The sequence below is a fragment of the Bos indicus x Bos taurus genome, chromosome 7 (assembly GCF_003369695.1).
Source record: "Bos indicus x Bos taurus breed Angus x Brahman F1 hybrid chromosome 7, Bos_hybrid_MaternalHap_v2.0, whole genome shotgun sequence".
In the NCBI taxonomy this organism is placed as follows: Eukaryota; Metazoa; Chordata; class Mammalia; order Artiodactyla; family Bovidae; genus Bos; species Bos indicus x Bos taurus.
In genome coordinates this window covers 41,562,850-41,580,986 of record NC_040082.1, presented here as the reverse complement: position 1 = coordinate 41,580,986, position 18,137 = coordinate 41,562,850, and the positions used below count along the sequence as shown (strand labels likewise).

Below are 18,137 nucleotides of genomic sequence, written 5' to 3'. Positions count from 1 at the left end.
ATACAGTCCGCTAAAGACTTTGCACATCCCTTGTTTTTTTGTTGGTTTGTTTTTACCATCCCTTGTTAATGTCTGAGCCCTTAGGAGGAACCAATCACAATGCTAAGAGCCTCCCATGAATACTTTAAGCCCTCACAAATCCTCAAGGTAGGTCTGTATCACTCATGTCCCGAGTGACCCCAGACCTATTTAAACTAGACCAGCTTTTGTCCAGGTGCCAAGACAAGCAAAGACCCCAGGCTTCTCTGTGGCTCAGGTTCTTCCACGGTGGTCTGACAAGCTGGGTGGATGGTCCCTGTGGGAACTCTTCTGAGGAGTCCTCAGGGATGGATCGTATCCAGGCTAGCCAATACAACATGAAAACAAACAAACGAGATGTCAAACCAGCCAACATTTCAAATGACAATTTAATTAAATACAAACAAGGAAAAAAGGCACCATAGCCCATTCAAGTATTTTGCATAGATATACAAATATTGTAAACAATTAATAGGTGAATGAGAGAAAAGAGGATCTGTTTTCCGTGAACAATCTCCCAAATAAAAAGAAAATTCACATTGCCCTGGATCCCAGACACATACGTACGTACACACAGTGGGTGGTGAGAGAGGGTGGGTGGCTCTGGGGGCACTTGGTGTGGATTCTACAGATCCTCTCCTTTACCAGGTTCCCTAGGGAGGGGTGGGGCACCATTCCAGTTGGCATAGTCTTGATTTTCTTGGGTGTCCTGCAGAGCTGTTGTACATACATTTAATGCAATCTCTGACTTTAAAACCAGTCTCCAATTTAAAACATGAGAATCTTCTATACCCCCAGCCAAAAACAAAAAAACAAAAACAAATTCTGACATGGGTAAGAGGAGGCTTTGTTCTAAAGGATTACAGCAAGAGATGGAGAGGGGTCATGGCCATAGTGGATGGGGCTATGACATCACTGTAAGATCTACAACGAGACACTATAAGATCTGCAAGGCTCTCAGAGCTGGGACAGAAAGGAGCTTTTCTTTTACAGGGAGAAGTAAGCAAGGCTAAAAAGAACCGAAGGTAAGCAGGCAGTTACCACTGGAGCCCAGTGCCTGGGCTAAAACCCACCGAGACAAGGAGAGCCAGTGCAAGCTCCCTTGAGATCCCTTGAGGTTTACATTTCAGAGATGCCTTCCAGGCTCTTAAGGAAAACAAGTCTAGGGTTGAAAAACTGGTAGGAGGCTAAGTTAGCTTCTAAAAAGATTTACATAGTCTCCATCTGAACAGAAGGCTGGTTAAGTCACTCCACCAAGCCTCAGTTAAGCTCCTTTCCTCCCCATCAGACCCTGAGCATGGACTTGCCCTTGGCCAGAGCCGGCATCAGCCCCTCCCCCAAAGGCTGACCACAAAGTCTGTCCCTGAATGTGGTTCTTTCCAGCCATGCTCACTCCTTCCTATAAAAGGCCTCTTCCTTCTGAGCTGTGAGATGCTTTACAGATCTTGCAGCCACTCAGCTCACCCGAGCAGTCTCCTAAAGCAACTGCCCGGTGCCCCTGACTCAACATTCCCTTCCCCTGTCTTGCAGTAATCCCTGTGAGTAAAGTCCTTCCTTCCCTAAATCCATACTGGGTTTCATCACCTCAAAGCAGCACATGGACACAGGAGGGGAAAAGCAGGCCACAGTAGCCAGTCTTGTCCCCCCGGGCAGCCTCCCTGGCCTTCCAGAATGGTGCCTCCTGCCTCCCTGAACAGAACCAGGAGAGAAACAGTAAATAGAACAGGTTGCCAAAAGTCTTACCAGATTTTAAAAATTCGACCATCTTCCAGTTCACAGTACAATTTTTATCACGTGGAGGTGGTACTAAAATAATGGAAAACAACACACAAGAAAGCAACAACCCAGGTCTCTTTCTGGTTTGGTTCCAGGGAGGGTGGATTTCAGATTCAAGAGGCTCACACCTCACAGCCTTCCACCTCCTGATGTGGCGGAGGAAAGCTGGACGGAACCACAGGATCATTGGTGAGGCATGGGGTTGGGCTTAAGGGTGATTTTGGTGGGGGAAGTGTTTTAGCCTTTCATTTTCTGGGACCCAGCCGTGAGGCCTGGGGCATCTAGAGTAGCATGCTTAAATGGAAGGCTGTCCCCTGACCCCACCAGGAAGTGAGGATGATGGACACTGGGTGTGGGGCGCAACCAGGACCCTTGTCAGCAAGACAGAGGTGTGAATATCACCAACATCACAACTACCTAACTACCTGAGGGAGGAGAACTTCATTTCCTGAGCTCTTTCTAAATGTACCCCAAGAGTCCACCAGGTGCACAGCCCAAATCTCCCACTTGTCTCCAAACCCAGAACATCGATTAAGCACCCATTGTGTATGGAGAGCTAGAATGGGGCCCTGGGCTAGTGGTTGGGGTGAGAACTCAAGCCTCTTCCTTGAACTGAGGTTTTCAAGAGCAAACATCTGTTCATTGCAGGAGGTGGGCAGCCCCCAGATGCCCAGCACCTTTCTGGGGTGGGAGACAGTCCCAGAGAACCTCGCCGGTGACTCTGACAATTGTCCCAGCCTGCAGAGCACCGCACAGCCCCGCTCCCTGTGGGGAGGACAGGACCAGAGGAAAGAGCACAAGGAAGTGGATAAGGAATCATCTCGCTGGTCCCAGCACAGACTCCATCAAGGCTGCTTCTCTAGGGAGCTCTACAGGTATGCTCTCTGCTCAAAGGACAACAGTCCTATCTCGTCGCTGATCAGCCTGGGGATAGATGGGGTTCCCAGGACATCCGCTCCCTTCCCTACACCTGCCGCCATCCCTGAAGACCATGCTCAGATTCAGGGCAGGGAGAGGAAGACCTGCACTCTGCTGAGGTCACAAAACCATGGACAGTAAAGCTAGGTGCTCACAGCCATGGCCCAAGGCCATGCCAGTCATCACTCTCGAGAAACCAGGAAATCCTGGGGCCAACCGTCAGGCAGAACCCTGACCTGCAAGTCACAGCACCAGGTCCCAGGAAGTCGGGACTGCTGGGGAATCGCATTCCACAGCACCACACATTGGGCAGGTCCAAGCAGGGAAAGAAATCAAAAGCACGAGGCACTTGCGAAGTGCAGAAAAGAGAAAACAGAGCAAGCAAGAATCATGGCAAGCAGATGGCGACCTTTGGCTTGATGGCTCAGAGGGGCCCAGGCTATGCTCCCCCTGCTGTCTAAACGCCTACAAATAGTACCTGTCTGAGTCAGAGTGACCCGTGGGAATATGGGTAGGTAGGGGTTTGGGGGTGGTGGGGGGTGGTAAGGAGAAGACTTGATTTGTTCACATGTGACCACTGAGCCAGGAGTTATGAACTTGACCAAGCCCTGGGCAGTGGGAGGGACCCCTCGATCCCAGAGCTAAAAGGGAGGCTAAGTGCCCACCTCCAGCCAGCCTGGAACCATGGAGGAAGACAGAAGCATAGAAAGCTCTCACGTGTACCCAGATGTGGATGGATGGCTTCTCCAAGCTGAGTCCTGGCTTGAAGGTCGAAACCAGCTTCCCAGCTGGGCTCCAGCTTGGACCACTGGCACCAGATGGACTGGCACCTCTTGGGGGACGGCCCAGCTGGAGGGTGGATGAGGGAGAAGCAGCCATTCGTCCTCCTCTGCTTTCCTGTTCCTACCTGGGGCTGGATATTGCACAAAACAACACTTGGATGCCATGGGGTAGTAGTCACTCTGGGCCCCTGAGGAGGCCGAGGAGGCACTGAGTCGAGAAGGAGATTTTCAGAGATGCGCTGGTTCCAGGAGGAGGGGAGCTGGGGAGGAGGAGCTCGGAGGCGGCCAGACTTGCTTCTTCCAGAGCCCATGGCTAACGGCTCCTCCGTGGTATTCAAAGTCCTCAAGGGAAGGGAGAAGCCCCTTTAGACGAGTCTAGATTTTCGAGCTAGTCATCCCCACAGCCCTCTGTGATCTGTATTCAGGAAACTGAGGGAAAACAAGAGAGGAGGGAGAGAAACGTCAGATCCGTGCGGATTAATGGAATCATGGGGCACTGTCCTCTTGCTTGTGTCAGGTGAGCAGACGAGACAGACAGCTGGGAAAGATGGTTTCTACAGAAGTCTATCCACATGTCTTCTTGTCCATCAGCTCTCCAGTGAGAGGCATCGTGGCGCCCCCCACCCCGCTCCTGACCCCAGCTAATCAGCTATCCCTACTCCTCCCTCTCAACAAAGCTGTGCCTCAGTCTGCAGAGTTTGCAGGACCTCGTGGGAACACAGGGCAGTCAGCCAGCTTCCTCACTGGCTCCTGTCTGCCCCGACCCCAGGACTGGCCACACAGAATACGTCAGCTTCAAGGAAGATATGTTAGGAAAGGCCATTGTGCACAGCCTACCAAAGGCTGGCAGTTAATGACAATTAACTGCCTTGACCTTCACAGCAACCTGGGGTGGGGGTGGGGGTGGGGGTTGTCTACTGCTGCTTCGTAAAACCTCTTTCAAGATAAGGCATCGGAGACTTGGCAAAACTAATACAATTATATAAAGTTTAAAAATAAAATAAAATTTAAAAAAATTTAAAAAATAAAAACAAATAAAAACAAACAAACAAACAAACAAAAAAAAAGATAAGGCATCGGAGACTCAAGAGTGACTTGCTCAGGGCCACTCAGCTCATCAGCTGCAGAGCTAGTTTGAAGGTACCAGAGCTCAGCCTCCTTAACATCAGCTTTCATGTGGAACTAAAACACCTCTATCACTAGGGGGTGATATCACCAATTTAAGGGACAGTCATTCAGGCTAAGCTTTTTGTCCTTGGCTTTTGTTCTGGAAGTTCAGCCTTACCCAAGAAGCATGAACTGGTCTGTTTTCTCAGCCGTATTTTTGCCCCCTGGATCCCTCTGCTCTCAGCTTTTACCTCAAGGGTTTCTGAAGACTCACCTTTGGGGCAGGTGCCACCAGGGGCCGGGTCTGAGGAGGGCCGGAGGGAGGGGGCCGCAGGATGGAGGCACCGCTCGGCCTAGGGAGGTTCTTGCGGCCTGGCACTGGGTTAGCTGGGAGCGCCTTCTGCGGCGGCCGAGGCCTGGAAAGATCCTGTGGAGAAAGCCACAAGCCTCATTCAAAGGCCAGAAGCGCCTGTTCAAGAGAAAACGTCCTCAGTATGTTACAGGCCAAAAGCAGATGAGAAGAGGGATATACCATTTAAAAAGAATGGTCCCATTTATAAAAACAGATTGTGTGCGTACATGTTTACCTGCTCAGGAAAAAAAGCCTTTTTGGAGAGCAAGTTGGCAGTATCTATTAAAATCAGAAATCATACTCAATTTAGAAGTGATCATTCTCTGACCTAAATACATGATTCCACTTCCTGTTACCCATTTTAGAGAACTATTTGCACAGGGCCACAGAAATGAAACTGCAAGGATGTTCCTCGAAGCACTGTTTATGACAGCAAAAGAAATTAGAAATAATTAAAATTTTCATCAACAAATTACTAAAATTACACAGAGACATATGACATAGCATTTTAAAAGAATGAAGTAGGCTGATAAGTGCTGAGGTGGAAAGATGACCAAGAGGAATGGCAAGGCAGGGTACAAGCTGCAGAGGGTAGTTTAGAGAAACAAGTCACCCTCCCTCAGTCCCCTACCAATGTAAATCCAAAGGTACAGGGGGAGTCAGAAAGGATGAAGACCAAATTGATAACAGGTCAGAGGTTAAGAGTGGGCTGTGCATGGTGAGAGGGGTCATCCAAGTGAACATTCAATTTTTTTTTAACAAGAGTATACATATGTATATTACCTGTGCAAATAAAATTTTTAAAAAGAAGAAATCATATTTTCCATATTGGTTGTCTGTGGGTGGCACAATTCTTTCCTTTGTACTTTCACATTACCTTCATGTTTTACTACCTTCTCAATAAGGCCTTCCCTAATGGCCTTATTTTGGAGAAGGCAATGGCACCCCACTCCAGTACTCTTGCCTGGAGAATCCCATGGACGGAGGAGCCTGGTGGGCTGCAGACCATGGGGTCGCGGAGAGTCGGACACGACTGAGCGACTTCACTTTCACTTTTCCCTTTCATGCATTGGAGAAGGAAATGGCAACCCACTCCAGTGTTCTTGCATGGAGAATCCCAGGGACGGGGGAGCCTGGTGGGCCGCCGTCTATGGGTTCAAACAGAGTCGGACACGACTGAAGCGACTTAGCAATAGCAGTAGCAACGGCCTTATTTAAAATTATAACACTCTGCAAAACACAACCATACACAATCTACGGGATGCAGCAAAAGCAGTCCTAAGAGAGAAGTTCATAGTGATACAGGCCATCCTCAGAAAACAAGAAAACTCTCAAACAACCTAGCCTACCATCTAAAAGAATTAGAAAAAGCAGTTTGGTTTAAACAAACAAAACAAACAAAACTTAAAGTCAATTTATGGAAGGAAATAATAAAGATCGGAGAGGAAACAAATAACAGAGATTAAAAAACAATAGAAAACAATCAATAAAACCAAGAGCTGGTTTTCTGAAAGGATAAACAAAATCAATAAACCTCTGGTCAGACTCACCAAGAAGAAAAGACAGAGGACCCAAATAAAACAAGAAATGAAAGAGGAGAAACAACCACAGACACTGAAGAAATACAAAAAAAAAAAATCATAAGAGAAAACTCTGAACAATTTTATACCAATAAATTGGACAACCTAGAAGAAATGAACAAGTTTCTAGAAACATACAGCCCTCCAAAACTGAATCAGGAAGAACTAGATACTTTGAACAGATTAATTACTAGAAGTGTGACACAACCTATAATAAAAAAAAACAACTCCCTGCAAACAAAAGTCCAGGACCAGTGGCTTTACTGGAGAATTCTACCAAACATACAAAGAACTTACACAAATCCTTCTCAAACAACTCCAGAAGATTAAAGAGAAGAGAACACTCCCTAAGTCATTCTATGAAGCCACCATCACTCTGATAGCAACACCAGACAAAAATCATCAAAAAAGGAAATTACAGGCCAATATCTTTGATGAATGTAGATGCAAGAGCCCTTAACAAAATATTAACAGACTGAATCCAACACATAAAAAAGATCATACATCATGACCAAACCGAATTCATCCCAGGGTCACAACAAGAGTTCAACATATGCAAATCAATTAATGTGATACACCACATCAAGAAAAGACAAAAACCACTGACTGTCTAAATAGATGAAGAAAAAGCATTTGATAAAATTCAACATTCATTCATAACAGAAACTCACCAAAGTGGGTATAGAGGGAACATATCTCAGCATAATAAAAGGTATTTATGACAAACCCACAGCCAACATAATACTTGACAGTGAAAAGCTGAAAGCCTTCCCAACTACAATCCCGAACAAGGATGCCCACCCTCACCACTTGTATTCAACATAGCACTGGAAGTCCTAGCCACAGTAGTCAAGATCAGAAAAAGAAATACAAGGTATCCAAATTGGAAAAGAAGAGGTAAAGTGGTCATTATATGCAGATGACATGATACTATATATAGAAAAGTCTAAAGACTCAAACTACAACAGCTGGGATGTTCAGTGGTTAAGACTCTGTGCTTCCACTGCAGGGAGTGCAGGCTCAGTTGCTGGTTGGGGAACGACATGCCCCATGGGGCAGCCAAATTTTTTTTAGATAATAAAAATAAAAGGGAATAAGATTGAAAAACCTGCAGCACCCCCTCATTCAGCATTCCCAGACCCCTTTATCCTAATCTACTTTTTCTTTCTTGGTATATATCACCCCATTCCACCACAGTATACTCCCTTATTTTTTATTTTCTCTCTCTGTTCCCCAAGAGACCAGAAAGAGGACCAGAGGTCCTTTTCTGTCCGATTCAGGGATACAGCTCAAGCTTCCTGAACAGGGACTCATATACAGTGAGCACTCAACATCCATTTCAGTTCAGTTCAGTCACTCAGTTAGTTGAAAAAAATAAAACTCTGCACTAGTCAGAAAAGTTTAAATAACTGTATTTCTTCTGTGATCAAAAAACAAATTTTAAGGGGCAAAGACTGGACCATGCCACCACCCACAGATCCCCAGGCTGGTACAAGAGAAGCTGATTCCACAAGTGAGGGTTTCAGGGCCTGCTGACCTGGATGGTTCCCCTTCTTGTGGAGGTCATGAGCAAGCATAAAAATGGCTAAATGGCAAGCATGGGGAGAGGGTGGGAGTAAATCAGAGATTTTCTGCAAGAAGCTTTTCAGTCAGCAGAAAACTGGGAGCAGAAATGAGTAAAAGCAGCAGATTCTTGGGACCAAAAAATCACGCTGACCCGCTCCATTCCTTCCCCTAAGGACCCAGAGATCCCACACCCTTCCAGGCCAGACAGCTGCCAAACCAGAGTGGCTCCTGGAGGCCAGGACAGAGACATTCTGGCGGAAGCAACAGCTGGGTGCAGATGTCAGGATGCAGTGGGGAAATGCTGTGCTCTCTTGGCTGCTTGCTGTGCAAAATGAACAATTTGTGTGTGTTTGTGTGTATGTGTGTGTGTGCGCGCGTGCATGCATGCTAACAGAGGTGATCTGGGCAGGAACCTCATCAGCATGGCAACACTGGGCATCCCCGAGCAGGGTTGTGCCACTGGCCACGTCTGCTTCAACCCAGCTGGGCTCTACCGGAGGCCTCACCCAACACTTTTTCTGGGGTGGAAACAGTCCCTGAACTGCTCTGGCCCTATGCTCCCATCCTCAGCAGCAGCACCCCTGTCAGTCAAGCTGCACAAACCAAACCAGACACTGGGCAGCTGTGCAGGCGGGGATCATCCCCTCCCAACCCTCAGCAGTAACTGTTCCCCAAGTCCTGTCTATTTTCTTTTCTATACACCCCTCATGGGCTTCACCCTGTCAATGCTACCATCGCCTCTCCCCCGGACACAGTTTAAACCTTGTAACTGATAATGTCTGTGCATTCAGCCTCATCCCCCTCTGATCAAATGCCACCATAGTAGGCCTTTCATTTTTTAAAATGACTTTTTAATTAAAGTGTAGTATACATAAAAAACATTAGTCATAAATATACAACCAAATGAATTATCAGAATGAACACACTAACGTAATCCTCACCCAGGTTTAAAAAAAAAAAAAAGGAAGATTAATAGCCCCAGAAACATCTCTGGGCCCTCTCTTAGGCACTGTGTCTCCCTCTTCCCTAAATGTAGCACAAACAGAGATCCCAAACCAAATCTGATCACATCACCCACATCCCACCACTGCCCCCCTGTTCCCACTGAATGCAAATCCAATTTGTAATCCAGGCCCATGGCACAGTCTGGCCTCTCCTGGCTCTCCAGCTTCTTATCATAGCTCCTTGGGCCCCAGGCAAAGGGGCTCTAAAGCTCCTTCCATCTGGGGGCTCTCTTCATCACAAAGCTTCCCCACCAACAGGTCCCTGGTCCAAGAACCTCTCCTGCCCCTCACAGCCTGCTAACTCCTGCTCACCCCTCAGGTTTCAGCTCCAATGTCACCTCCTCAGGGACGCTTTCCCAGATTTCCAGACTAGATCAAGTCCCCGATAACTCTCTTTGTAAGCAAGCTGAACCTCTCCTTCATAGCACTTACCACTTCTGTAACTACACACATACCAGTGTCTTCCCCAGCAGGCAGAAATGGCTTCTGCTTTGCTCACCAGTGCCAGGTACAAAGCAAAAGTTCACACACATGTGCAGAGAGAGCAGAAGAGGTTACAAAGCTTTGCCTACCACCTCTCAAGAGTGGTCCAGTCACCAGGCTAGGAGGTTGTGGAGCTGAGACCTGAGAGTGTGGATGCCCCCAGAGCCGACCCAGGGCCTGACACACAGGGTGGCGGAGGGTCTGGAGTCAGCCCTAGGTGCAAGTCCTGGCTACTCTACTTACAAACTGCCCCCTTGGCCTGGCCCCTTCAACCCTGTGAGACAGCTCCCCCAAACAGAAACTGAGGGCAGCAGAGACTCAGTACTCAGATGGGTCCTAGGAAGGGCGTCTGCCCAGACTGAATCCCTGCCGCCTGCCCTCAGCACTGTTGAGAAATCCCTGTTTGGGCCTGAAGCCATGCTTGGGGTGTATATTTTGGGGTACTTGCCACTGGTGGAGGGGCCTTCTGGGCTCTGGATTCCTGCCAGCAGCCTCCAGGGCAATGCAGCTGGAGTCCACTACCCAGCCCCTCCCCCAACCTATTGCTCAGCACCTTGGGCTCAGGCTGAAGCCATCTCCATTCAACAAGCCTGCAGTGCAAGATTTTCTGGAACACTGGTCTCATGGACTGCTCCCTCCCTCCCTCCTCCTCTGTTCCCCCCTCACACCCTTGTCTGCGCACGGTTGCTTTCTCCCCCCTTATTCCCTTTTTCTCTCCTTCTGTGGCCTTCAAAACTCACATGTGGCCACTCTAAACCCCAGTGTCTCAGAATGTGAGTGTATCTGGAGACATGGCCTTTAAAGAGGTGATTATGTTGAAATGAGGCCGTTAGAGTGGGCCCTAATCCAATCTGACTGTCCCTGTGGACACACAGAGACGTCGGGGCGCACACGCACAAAGGAAAGACCACACGAGGACACAGGAGAATGCAGTCACCTGCAAGTCAAGGCGAGCTGCCGCAGAAAAAACAAACCTGCTGGACTTCCAGCCTCCAAAACCGTCAGGAAGTAAGTAGTTTCTCTGTGGTTTCGGCACCACCCCACCCCCAGACTGTGGTGTCAGTTACAGTTGCCCAAGGAGCCTAACACTCTCCCTGTCCTCTGCTCTCCTCTCTCTTGCCTCTTCTCTCCCTGTCAGTCTTTCTTTTCTCTTTCTGTATGCAATTTTCTATCCCACTCCTGCCCCAGATGAGGAAAACGGGAGAGCAGCAGTTTTGCAGGGCTTCCCAGGTGGCGCAGGAGTAAAGAATCTGCCTGCCAAACTCAGGAGATGCAGGTTTGATCCCTGAGCTGGGAAGATCCCCCTGGAGAAGGAAATGGCAACCCGATCCAGTGTTCTTGCCTAGGAAATTCCATGGACGGAGGAGCCTGATGGATTACAGTCCACGGGGTCACAGAGTCGAACATGACTGAGCACTGGAGCACGCACTGCAGCAGCTTTGCATCATCAGAGAACCAAACCTGTTGCTCCTGGCTCTGCTGAACCATGACACTGTCACGTCCCAGAGACCCCAGGACCTAGAGCCAACAGTCCTTAGGGGCAGGGACAGCCTGGGCCCCCTGGACCATGCCCAAGAACAACAGTCCCAGGAGGAAAATGGGCAAGTCCCCTACCCCAACTGAGGGTAAAACACAGGTGGTTCCGGAAGGCACCACGCCTGGCCACCACCCAACATCTGTGTCTGTGCTGTAGGAACTCCTGCCGGAAGGTACAGCTGGAGCCAGCAGAGCACAGACACGCCGGGTAAACAGACTGTCGGGCAGGATGGCTCTGCTTCTAAAGAACACCGGTGATTCGGGGATAGCCCAGACCCTGCCCACCCCTCCCAGAGGCCGGGCCCCTTGACCTGCCCCCCAGATGAGCAAAGCATCACCCTACATCCCTCAGGAAGACCTCCCGACTAGTGCAAGGTACTGATTGGCACAACATGGTGGAATAAGTACTATGATGAGAGAAATGCAGGGACACCAAACTTGGGCTTGGGGGTCAGAGAAGGCTTTTTGGAGGAAGCAGCATTTAACAGGAGACCTAAGAATGAACACGAGATGTTGGTGCAAAGGGAAGAAAGTGTATGTGGCAGAGGAAACAGCATTTGCAAAGGCCCAGCAGAGAGGAAAAGACCACGGGGAACTGAAACACTGACTGAACATGCACATTTCGGGTGGAAGATGGGCGCCGGCTTGTCAGGAAGACGCCAGCCAGGGCGGAAGTGCTCTGTAGCATATTTCCCCATCTCGTCACCTCACATTCTGTGTGCCCAGTATGGACCAGAATGCAGCAAGGGCAGCCAGCCCAGGACTCAGCAAGCTCTCTCTTCCCAGCCTCCATCATTCCTCATTCCTCATGGCTGATGGCCTGACAAGTGATGCTCCTGATCCAGGGTTGCTGAGAAGCCACTTACCTGGGAGAGGACGCACTTAGGGGCGGGGGGCACTGGCCGGCTTGGGGGCGGTCCCCTGGATGATTCTTTCCTCTCTACTGATGGTCTGGGCCCTGGGGAGTTTCTAGCAGCCTTGCTGAGGTGTGCTGGCGATGGCGCAGGTGGTGACACGCTATGCAGGTAGTCTGGAGGGGGCCGGGGAGGAGGCTGGGAGGGCTTCCGCAGGGTTTCAGGAGTGTTGGTCACCTGTATGCATAAGACGAGGAACGTCTGAGATACAGGAACCCTTAATGCACTTAAAAACTTGAGGGTGGCCTTGGGTGTCCCATTGGCACGAACAAAGACCTCGGATCCCAGAGGTCAAATGCAACTTTTAAAGTCATGAGGGGATGGTAGAACCAGCTGACCATCTCTCAGGCCAAGAAAGTATCGTTTATTACGAATCCCAAGGGGCCCACAAAGGTGCTTATGGGAAAATCTAGCACAGTCCTAAGAGAGAAGGTCAAAGTAGCAATGTTCATGGTGCAAAGCTCTTACCTTTCGCCTGCCCTGGGGTGTCTGCAACTTGAACGTTGGGTTGGCGTGGCCTGTTCCACTGTTCTGAGACACCCTGAAGGGACAACTAGTAACAAGGAAGGAGAAGCACAGGTTGTTCATTGAAGGTTACTGCCTGAGTTCGCTCTGACCCAGGTGTGGCCAGCCAGCAGCTCAGTCATCCCTGAATCTGCTCTAGCGGAAGTGGGATTGGCCCTCCTGAAGCCCAGCTCCCTCGTCACGGAGACGGTGGCCAGTGGAAAACTCCCAAGGAAAGAGAGTTGGCCTCATATACAGCACAGTGTGCCTCAGTATCTTTTCGTCACCCTTTTTAAGACCTTTCTCCCCCAAGAAGACAAGGATGTTACCAGCCATCAACCAATCTCCCTCAGGCATCATTCCAGGAGGACCTGGGATTTAAAAATCTCCTCTGGAAAAATTATGATTTATAACAGAGGACTTGGAGACTATACATCTTCAATACCCACAGGAATGAATTACTTAGGACAAAAATTACTCTCTGTAGACTGACTTGAGATAGTTTTCCTCTATTGCCTCACTTTCTGAGCTCTAAGATGCGGAGGAAATCCATTAGATACAGGATAGACTTCATTTCACATTCCAGCTTGAATTGGTTGGGGGCATTCTGCTGAGAAGGCTTCTGAAGTGATGACCAGGCTCAATCAAGCTTGCTTACAATAAAAATCAAGTAGTAATGTTTGCCGTGGTCATGGAGCGTAGCAGAAGGGGAGAGGGTGACGTGCACTGGGCATCTGCCTTCCAACTAAATGAGACCCACCACCACCACCTTCTTCTTCTAAAACCAGGCACTGCTTTCAGAAAGCTGTGACCCCCAAGTAGACCTCAAATCCTTCATGGCACCCCGTCATACCTGAACTGTTGCCTCAGCTTGGAAGGGAGGGCTAAGGACTTGAGGTAGCCCAGTTTGTTGTTCTGTTTACAGCAGCGATACATCATGATCAGGGCCACCAGCACAAAGATGGCTGAAAACACTCCGGCGACCACAGGACCAGCGCCTTCCAGAAACAGAACCCAAGCGGCAGATTTAGAAGCAGTTGGCTTCAGTAGTGGATTTCAAATAATATGTTCCAGATACTCTTCAGATCCTTGATTTTCATTTACCTTGTATTACTTATTTTAACTTAAAAACTATAACAAAAAAACACATACTATGTCCCACTGGGAAGTCACTAATATTACTAGCTTCAATAATCAGGTCAACCTGCTTGGCAGGGACTTCACAGTAAAGTTTCTCCAGCTACTTCTGCTTAATTGAAAAGCATTCCTTTTCATATAAGGCAAGGAGCTCTATTATTCCAGCTCTATTATTATTTACCACTTGTTTTCTGCCTAAATCATGATTTTCCTGGACACAAAGCAACCACAAAACACTGAGACATATAGATTGATCTAAGATTAGAAGCATAATCCACAATTTCACATTTGGTTTCACCAAATTCGCCTCAATGTTCTCATGAATTATAAATCTAAATGTACAAAATATATATAGACCAGTGACACACTACTTTTAACTGCTTTATATAGAGGTTTCTTCCTTGAAAGATTTTGCTCAAAAAAAAAATTTTTTGCTATTATTTTTTTAAAGTTTGGAAACCAAAGAGCTAGAATCCCTGAAATACACTTCTGAATTTCCAGCTCCTCATTTTAAGCTTTGTCCACCAAAGGGCATCTGAGTCACTATAATGTGCCCTAGGTCCATGATTAATTTTAAGTGGTTGAGAAGGGGTAGTTGCTACCACTGACCCCCAGATAGAATGGATTATTCAATAACCTGTGGTCTGTCTTAATCTCTCTGTAAGCAGGAACAGGCTCCTCAACAGAAGGGACAGAGACAGAGGAAGAGCAACCAGCTGGACCCCACACCAGGCTGCTAGCCTGGGCCACTCCTCCCACTCAGCCCCTCTTGTTCCCTCATCTATAAAAATCAGGATGACAGTGCTGACTTATTATTCCTCTGCATTATGCCATCCATCCCTCCTCACAAAGGTGGGCAGGAGCCACGCAGGCCGGCCACTCACTCTCGGGAGGCATGGGCCCGCTGTCGATGCTGCCCCCTTGGCCTGGCGTGTTGCAGAAGGGTGGGGCCCAGCCCCGGAAGCAGTGGCAGTTCTGGTTGTTGTTGCAGACCTGGAGCAAGGGCAGGGCAGGGAAGAGATGTCAGCACCCTAGAGAGCTCTGGCTTCCCACAGTGCCTGCCCCTATGGACATCATCGCAGAGGAGCCCCAGAACCTCCAGCATACGTACCCCGTGGCCGTTGCACTTCTTCGCACAGCCTTCCATTTCAAAGAACGAGGTGTTCCTGCACTGCCCCTCAAAGCAAATCTGTAATGAGAAGAAACCGGTCAGTACAACAGAAGGGACACTGGTTGGCGATTAGGAGACTGAGGTTTTGCTTTCAGAACATATGGGACTCAAAAAGGCAGCCTGCTTCAGGTTATTATAGTGATAAAAACAACCTAAAAATTCAAGGACAGGATGACAACTAACTAAGTTCTGCTATTTCTCTTGCGATGAGGGAGAAAACAACAAATATTACATTCTAAGAAAATATAATAATATAATGTGTGTGCGTGCTCAGTTGCTAAGTTGTGTCCGACTCTTTACAACTCCATGGACTGTAGCCCACCAGGCTCGTCTGTCCATGGGATTCTCCAGGCAAGCACACTGGACTTGGTTACCATTTCCTTCTCCAGGGGATTTCCCTGACCCATGGATTGAACCCGAGTCTCCTGAATCTCCTGGCACTGGCAAGCAGATTATTTACCACCGTGCCACACCTGGGAAGCCCATATAAGAAATATGTGTGATTTCATTCTATATTACTATTGGTTCTATGTTACTTAATTGCATATTAATATGTACTAATTTAAACATTATACTTAAAAATAATGACCATGGTGATAGCTGTTTACTTTGTGCCAGGTACTACACCTAGTGCTTCAGATGTGTTTTACAGTGTTATTCTCAGAGTTAACTCTCAGATAGCCGCCCAGGCTTCCCGGACTCCTAGTTTAGACCATTTCATAATTCATATGATAATTAATGATGAGGACAAAAGAGATATAATAGACAATCCTTCTAAACAGTTTACAGGGATTATCTCATTTAATCCATACGACAATTCTACGGGGTGGGTCTTGCTCTTAATAATATGCTCTATAAAGAATGTAAGCCACAGGGCTAAAGAGGTTGGGGAAGCTGGGATTTGAACCCAGGCATCCTCCCCCAGACTCCCACTTCAATCACTACCCTCTGCAACCCAGAGGCTAAGTGAGGCTGGAGGAAGGAACTTACGTGGTTATGGCCACACTTGGTCCCGGTCATCACCAGGCCGGGGTCCAGCATGTCACCCTCCTCCTCGGGACCTCGATAGACGTGGGTGCCCCGACATCGGATCTGCCTTCCATTTATCACGATGACGGTGTCGATGGGCACTGCATTAGACTCCAGGGGTCGGGCCTCGGAACTCTGACACTGGATCTTGCCACATTTGGCATCTCTGAGCCCAAGAGAGGAGGAGGGAAGGAGATGGAATCAGAGACAGGGAAGAGCTGGGACACCAAAGAGCTTCAGTCTTTCTCGACTGGGACAGCAGGTTTGTATGGGGGAGAGGCAAAAGGCAATGAGTGTGCTGTAGGGACTCAGCCAGAATTCCTCTGTGTGGTCTTAGACTAAGGATAGGATGCTATATCTTTATTCCCAAGTAGATATAGCCAGAGGGCTGGCCTTGGGAAGTCCCCTTTACCGCAAGAACAACTGCCTGACCTGAGCAACCTAACCCCTTATGCTCTTTGTACCCCCAAGCACCCTGGTGTTGCAGCCAGAAGAAGCCTGGTGTCATCCCTGACCTCCCTCCTCCATCCTATATACCAACCCAAGTTCACACCACCATCCTCTCTCACCTGGACACCAGGAAACTGGTCTCCCTGCTCCAGACTTGCCCTACAAGGGCCTAATTTCCAAACTGCTCTCAAGCCAAAGTCCAAACTCCCCTAGCCATATACTCAAGGTTTCTCATGATGGGGTCCCTGCTCAACTAGCCAGGCTCATTTCTCAGTAGCGCACCCCGTACCCCCACCCCGCTGCACCCCAACATTATACTTTAACTATATCAAGTTGCTATCAATTCTTCCTACCACCAGCTTTTCTCTATTCATTTCTCTGCCTGGGACACTCTACCATGTACCAGCACCATTCCTCATCCTGTTCAAATAGATACTTTCTCCAGATCGCAGCTTAAGCATAACTTCCTCTGGGAAACCACTTCAGCCCACTACGGTGGGTTGGGTGGCTCCCACCATATTTCCATTATTACACTATCCTCTTAAGTTCCATGTACTCAGCCCAGTGTCTGGCACATGGTAAATCCACAATAGATAGTGGATGGGTGGGTAGGTGGATGGATGGTTGAAATGAATGAATGACTGGGTGAATGACAGGCTATTCAGATGAGGGTATAATTAGTACCCTGCGGAAATGACCCAAGAGGGCTGATGGGCTGCCCTAGTATAAGAAGGTCCCAAAAGGAAATGTGACCAGCCTTCTAGGAAGCATTGCATCCACACCCTCCCTCTGACTTCCTTAGGGCTGAATGGTGCATTGTCAAAAGGGCCTGGAAGAGATTACTGAAGGGCCCACTCTAGGGCCAGCCAAGCGGATGAGTGGGTGGGAGTGACGAAAGAGCAGGACTTGCTTTGGCATCCTCATCTCATGGGGTCTGCCTTATGGTCATCACCTCATGTTGCACTTCTTGTGTTTCCCATTCATGTCCTTCCCACAGTTTCCAAAGGTGTCCCCTGCCACATTCACCTTCTCGAAGCAGAGATCAGGAGCAGGCCGGGCTCCTGGGTGGGCAAGAAACATTTATCAGCACACTAGCCAACTTTAGTAGAAGTCAGAAGCCCCCAAAGGACAGAGCTAGCCCCTGGCAAAATCAGGAAGTAAGGAAGTTTTATGGAAGGGAATATTCAGCCTTTTCTTTATCCCTATCTGTTGGTCCACCCCCACCTTCTCAAGACCTACTCATAAAAAAAGGTTTTATATCAGTTCTTTACACTTTATTGAGGTTTTATATCTATGGGAGGTTTGTGTGCTAAGCCTTCTTTCTCATGAAGAAGCCCTTTCTCATTTCAGGTGTTGTTATTTTTTTTTTTTTAATAAAGGTGATACCTGCAGAAGATTTTTAAGAATAAAATACGTTTTTCTGTTTTTTCTACTTAGCCATTCCAGTTCCCACATCCCTAAAACCTGGAGAAGCAATCAATTAACAGTGTATTTTCTAAAGATAATTTTATCTCTACCTTCTAGATACAATTCTTGTGTATCTTCTAGAGATAATCTATCCAATAAGGAATGGCCACATAGTCTATTCACATTTTTTTTTTTTTACTTAGTACATAGAGAGCTGCGTCCTTTTATTCAGCTTATGGAGTCCCAATGTATTTGGGTGCACGAGATTTACCTTAACTGATAGGATTTATTGAAGTATTTATGGGTTGTTATTGCTCTAACAGTGCTGTAATAAATATCCTTGTAAATCTACTTGGCCAAATACAAACATAGGACACATTCCTAAGCAGTAGTATGGATGGGT

At 48.0% G+C, this 18,137-nt stretch overlaps 1 protein-coding gene across 1 annotated transcript in view; it reads right to left on the bottom strand.

The window, feature by feature from the left end:
* Window positions 1-388: 388 nt before the first annotated feature.
* ADAM19 (ADAM metallopeptidase domain 19) overlaps window positions 389-18,137 on the bottom strand; it is a 92,222-nt gene continuing 74,473 nt past the window's right edge. The window contains exons 15-23 of the mRNA XM_027545819.1: window positions 17,280-17,388; window positions 15,839-16,043; window positions 14,789-14,866; window positions 14,562-14,670; window positions 13,394-13,538; window positions 12,505-12,589; window positions 11,989-12,213; window positions 4,876-5,028; window positions 389-3,923 (exon numbers count right to left, since the gene is read on the bottom strand). Coding sequence (XP_027401620.1) covers window positions 3,870-3,923; window positions 4,876-5,028; window positions 11,989-12,213; window positions 12,505-12,589; window positions 13,394-13,538; window positions 14,562-14,670; window positions 14,789-14,866; window positions 15,839-16,043; window positions 17,280-17,388 — 1,163 coding nt within the window. The 3' untranslated portion in view covers window positions 389-3,869. The remainder of the gene's footprint in view (window positions 3,924-4,875; window positions 5,029-11,988; window positions 12,214-12,504; window positions 12,590-13,393; window positions 13,539-14,561; window positions 14,671-14,788; window positions 14,867-15,838; window positions 16,044-17,279; window positions 17,389-18,137) is intronic.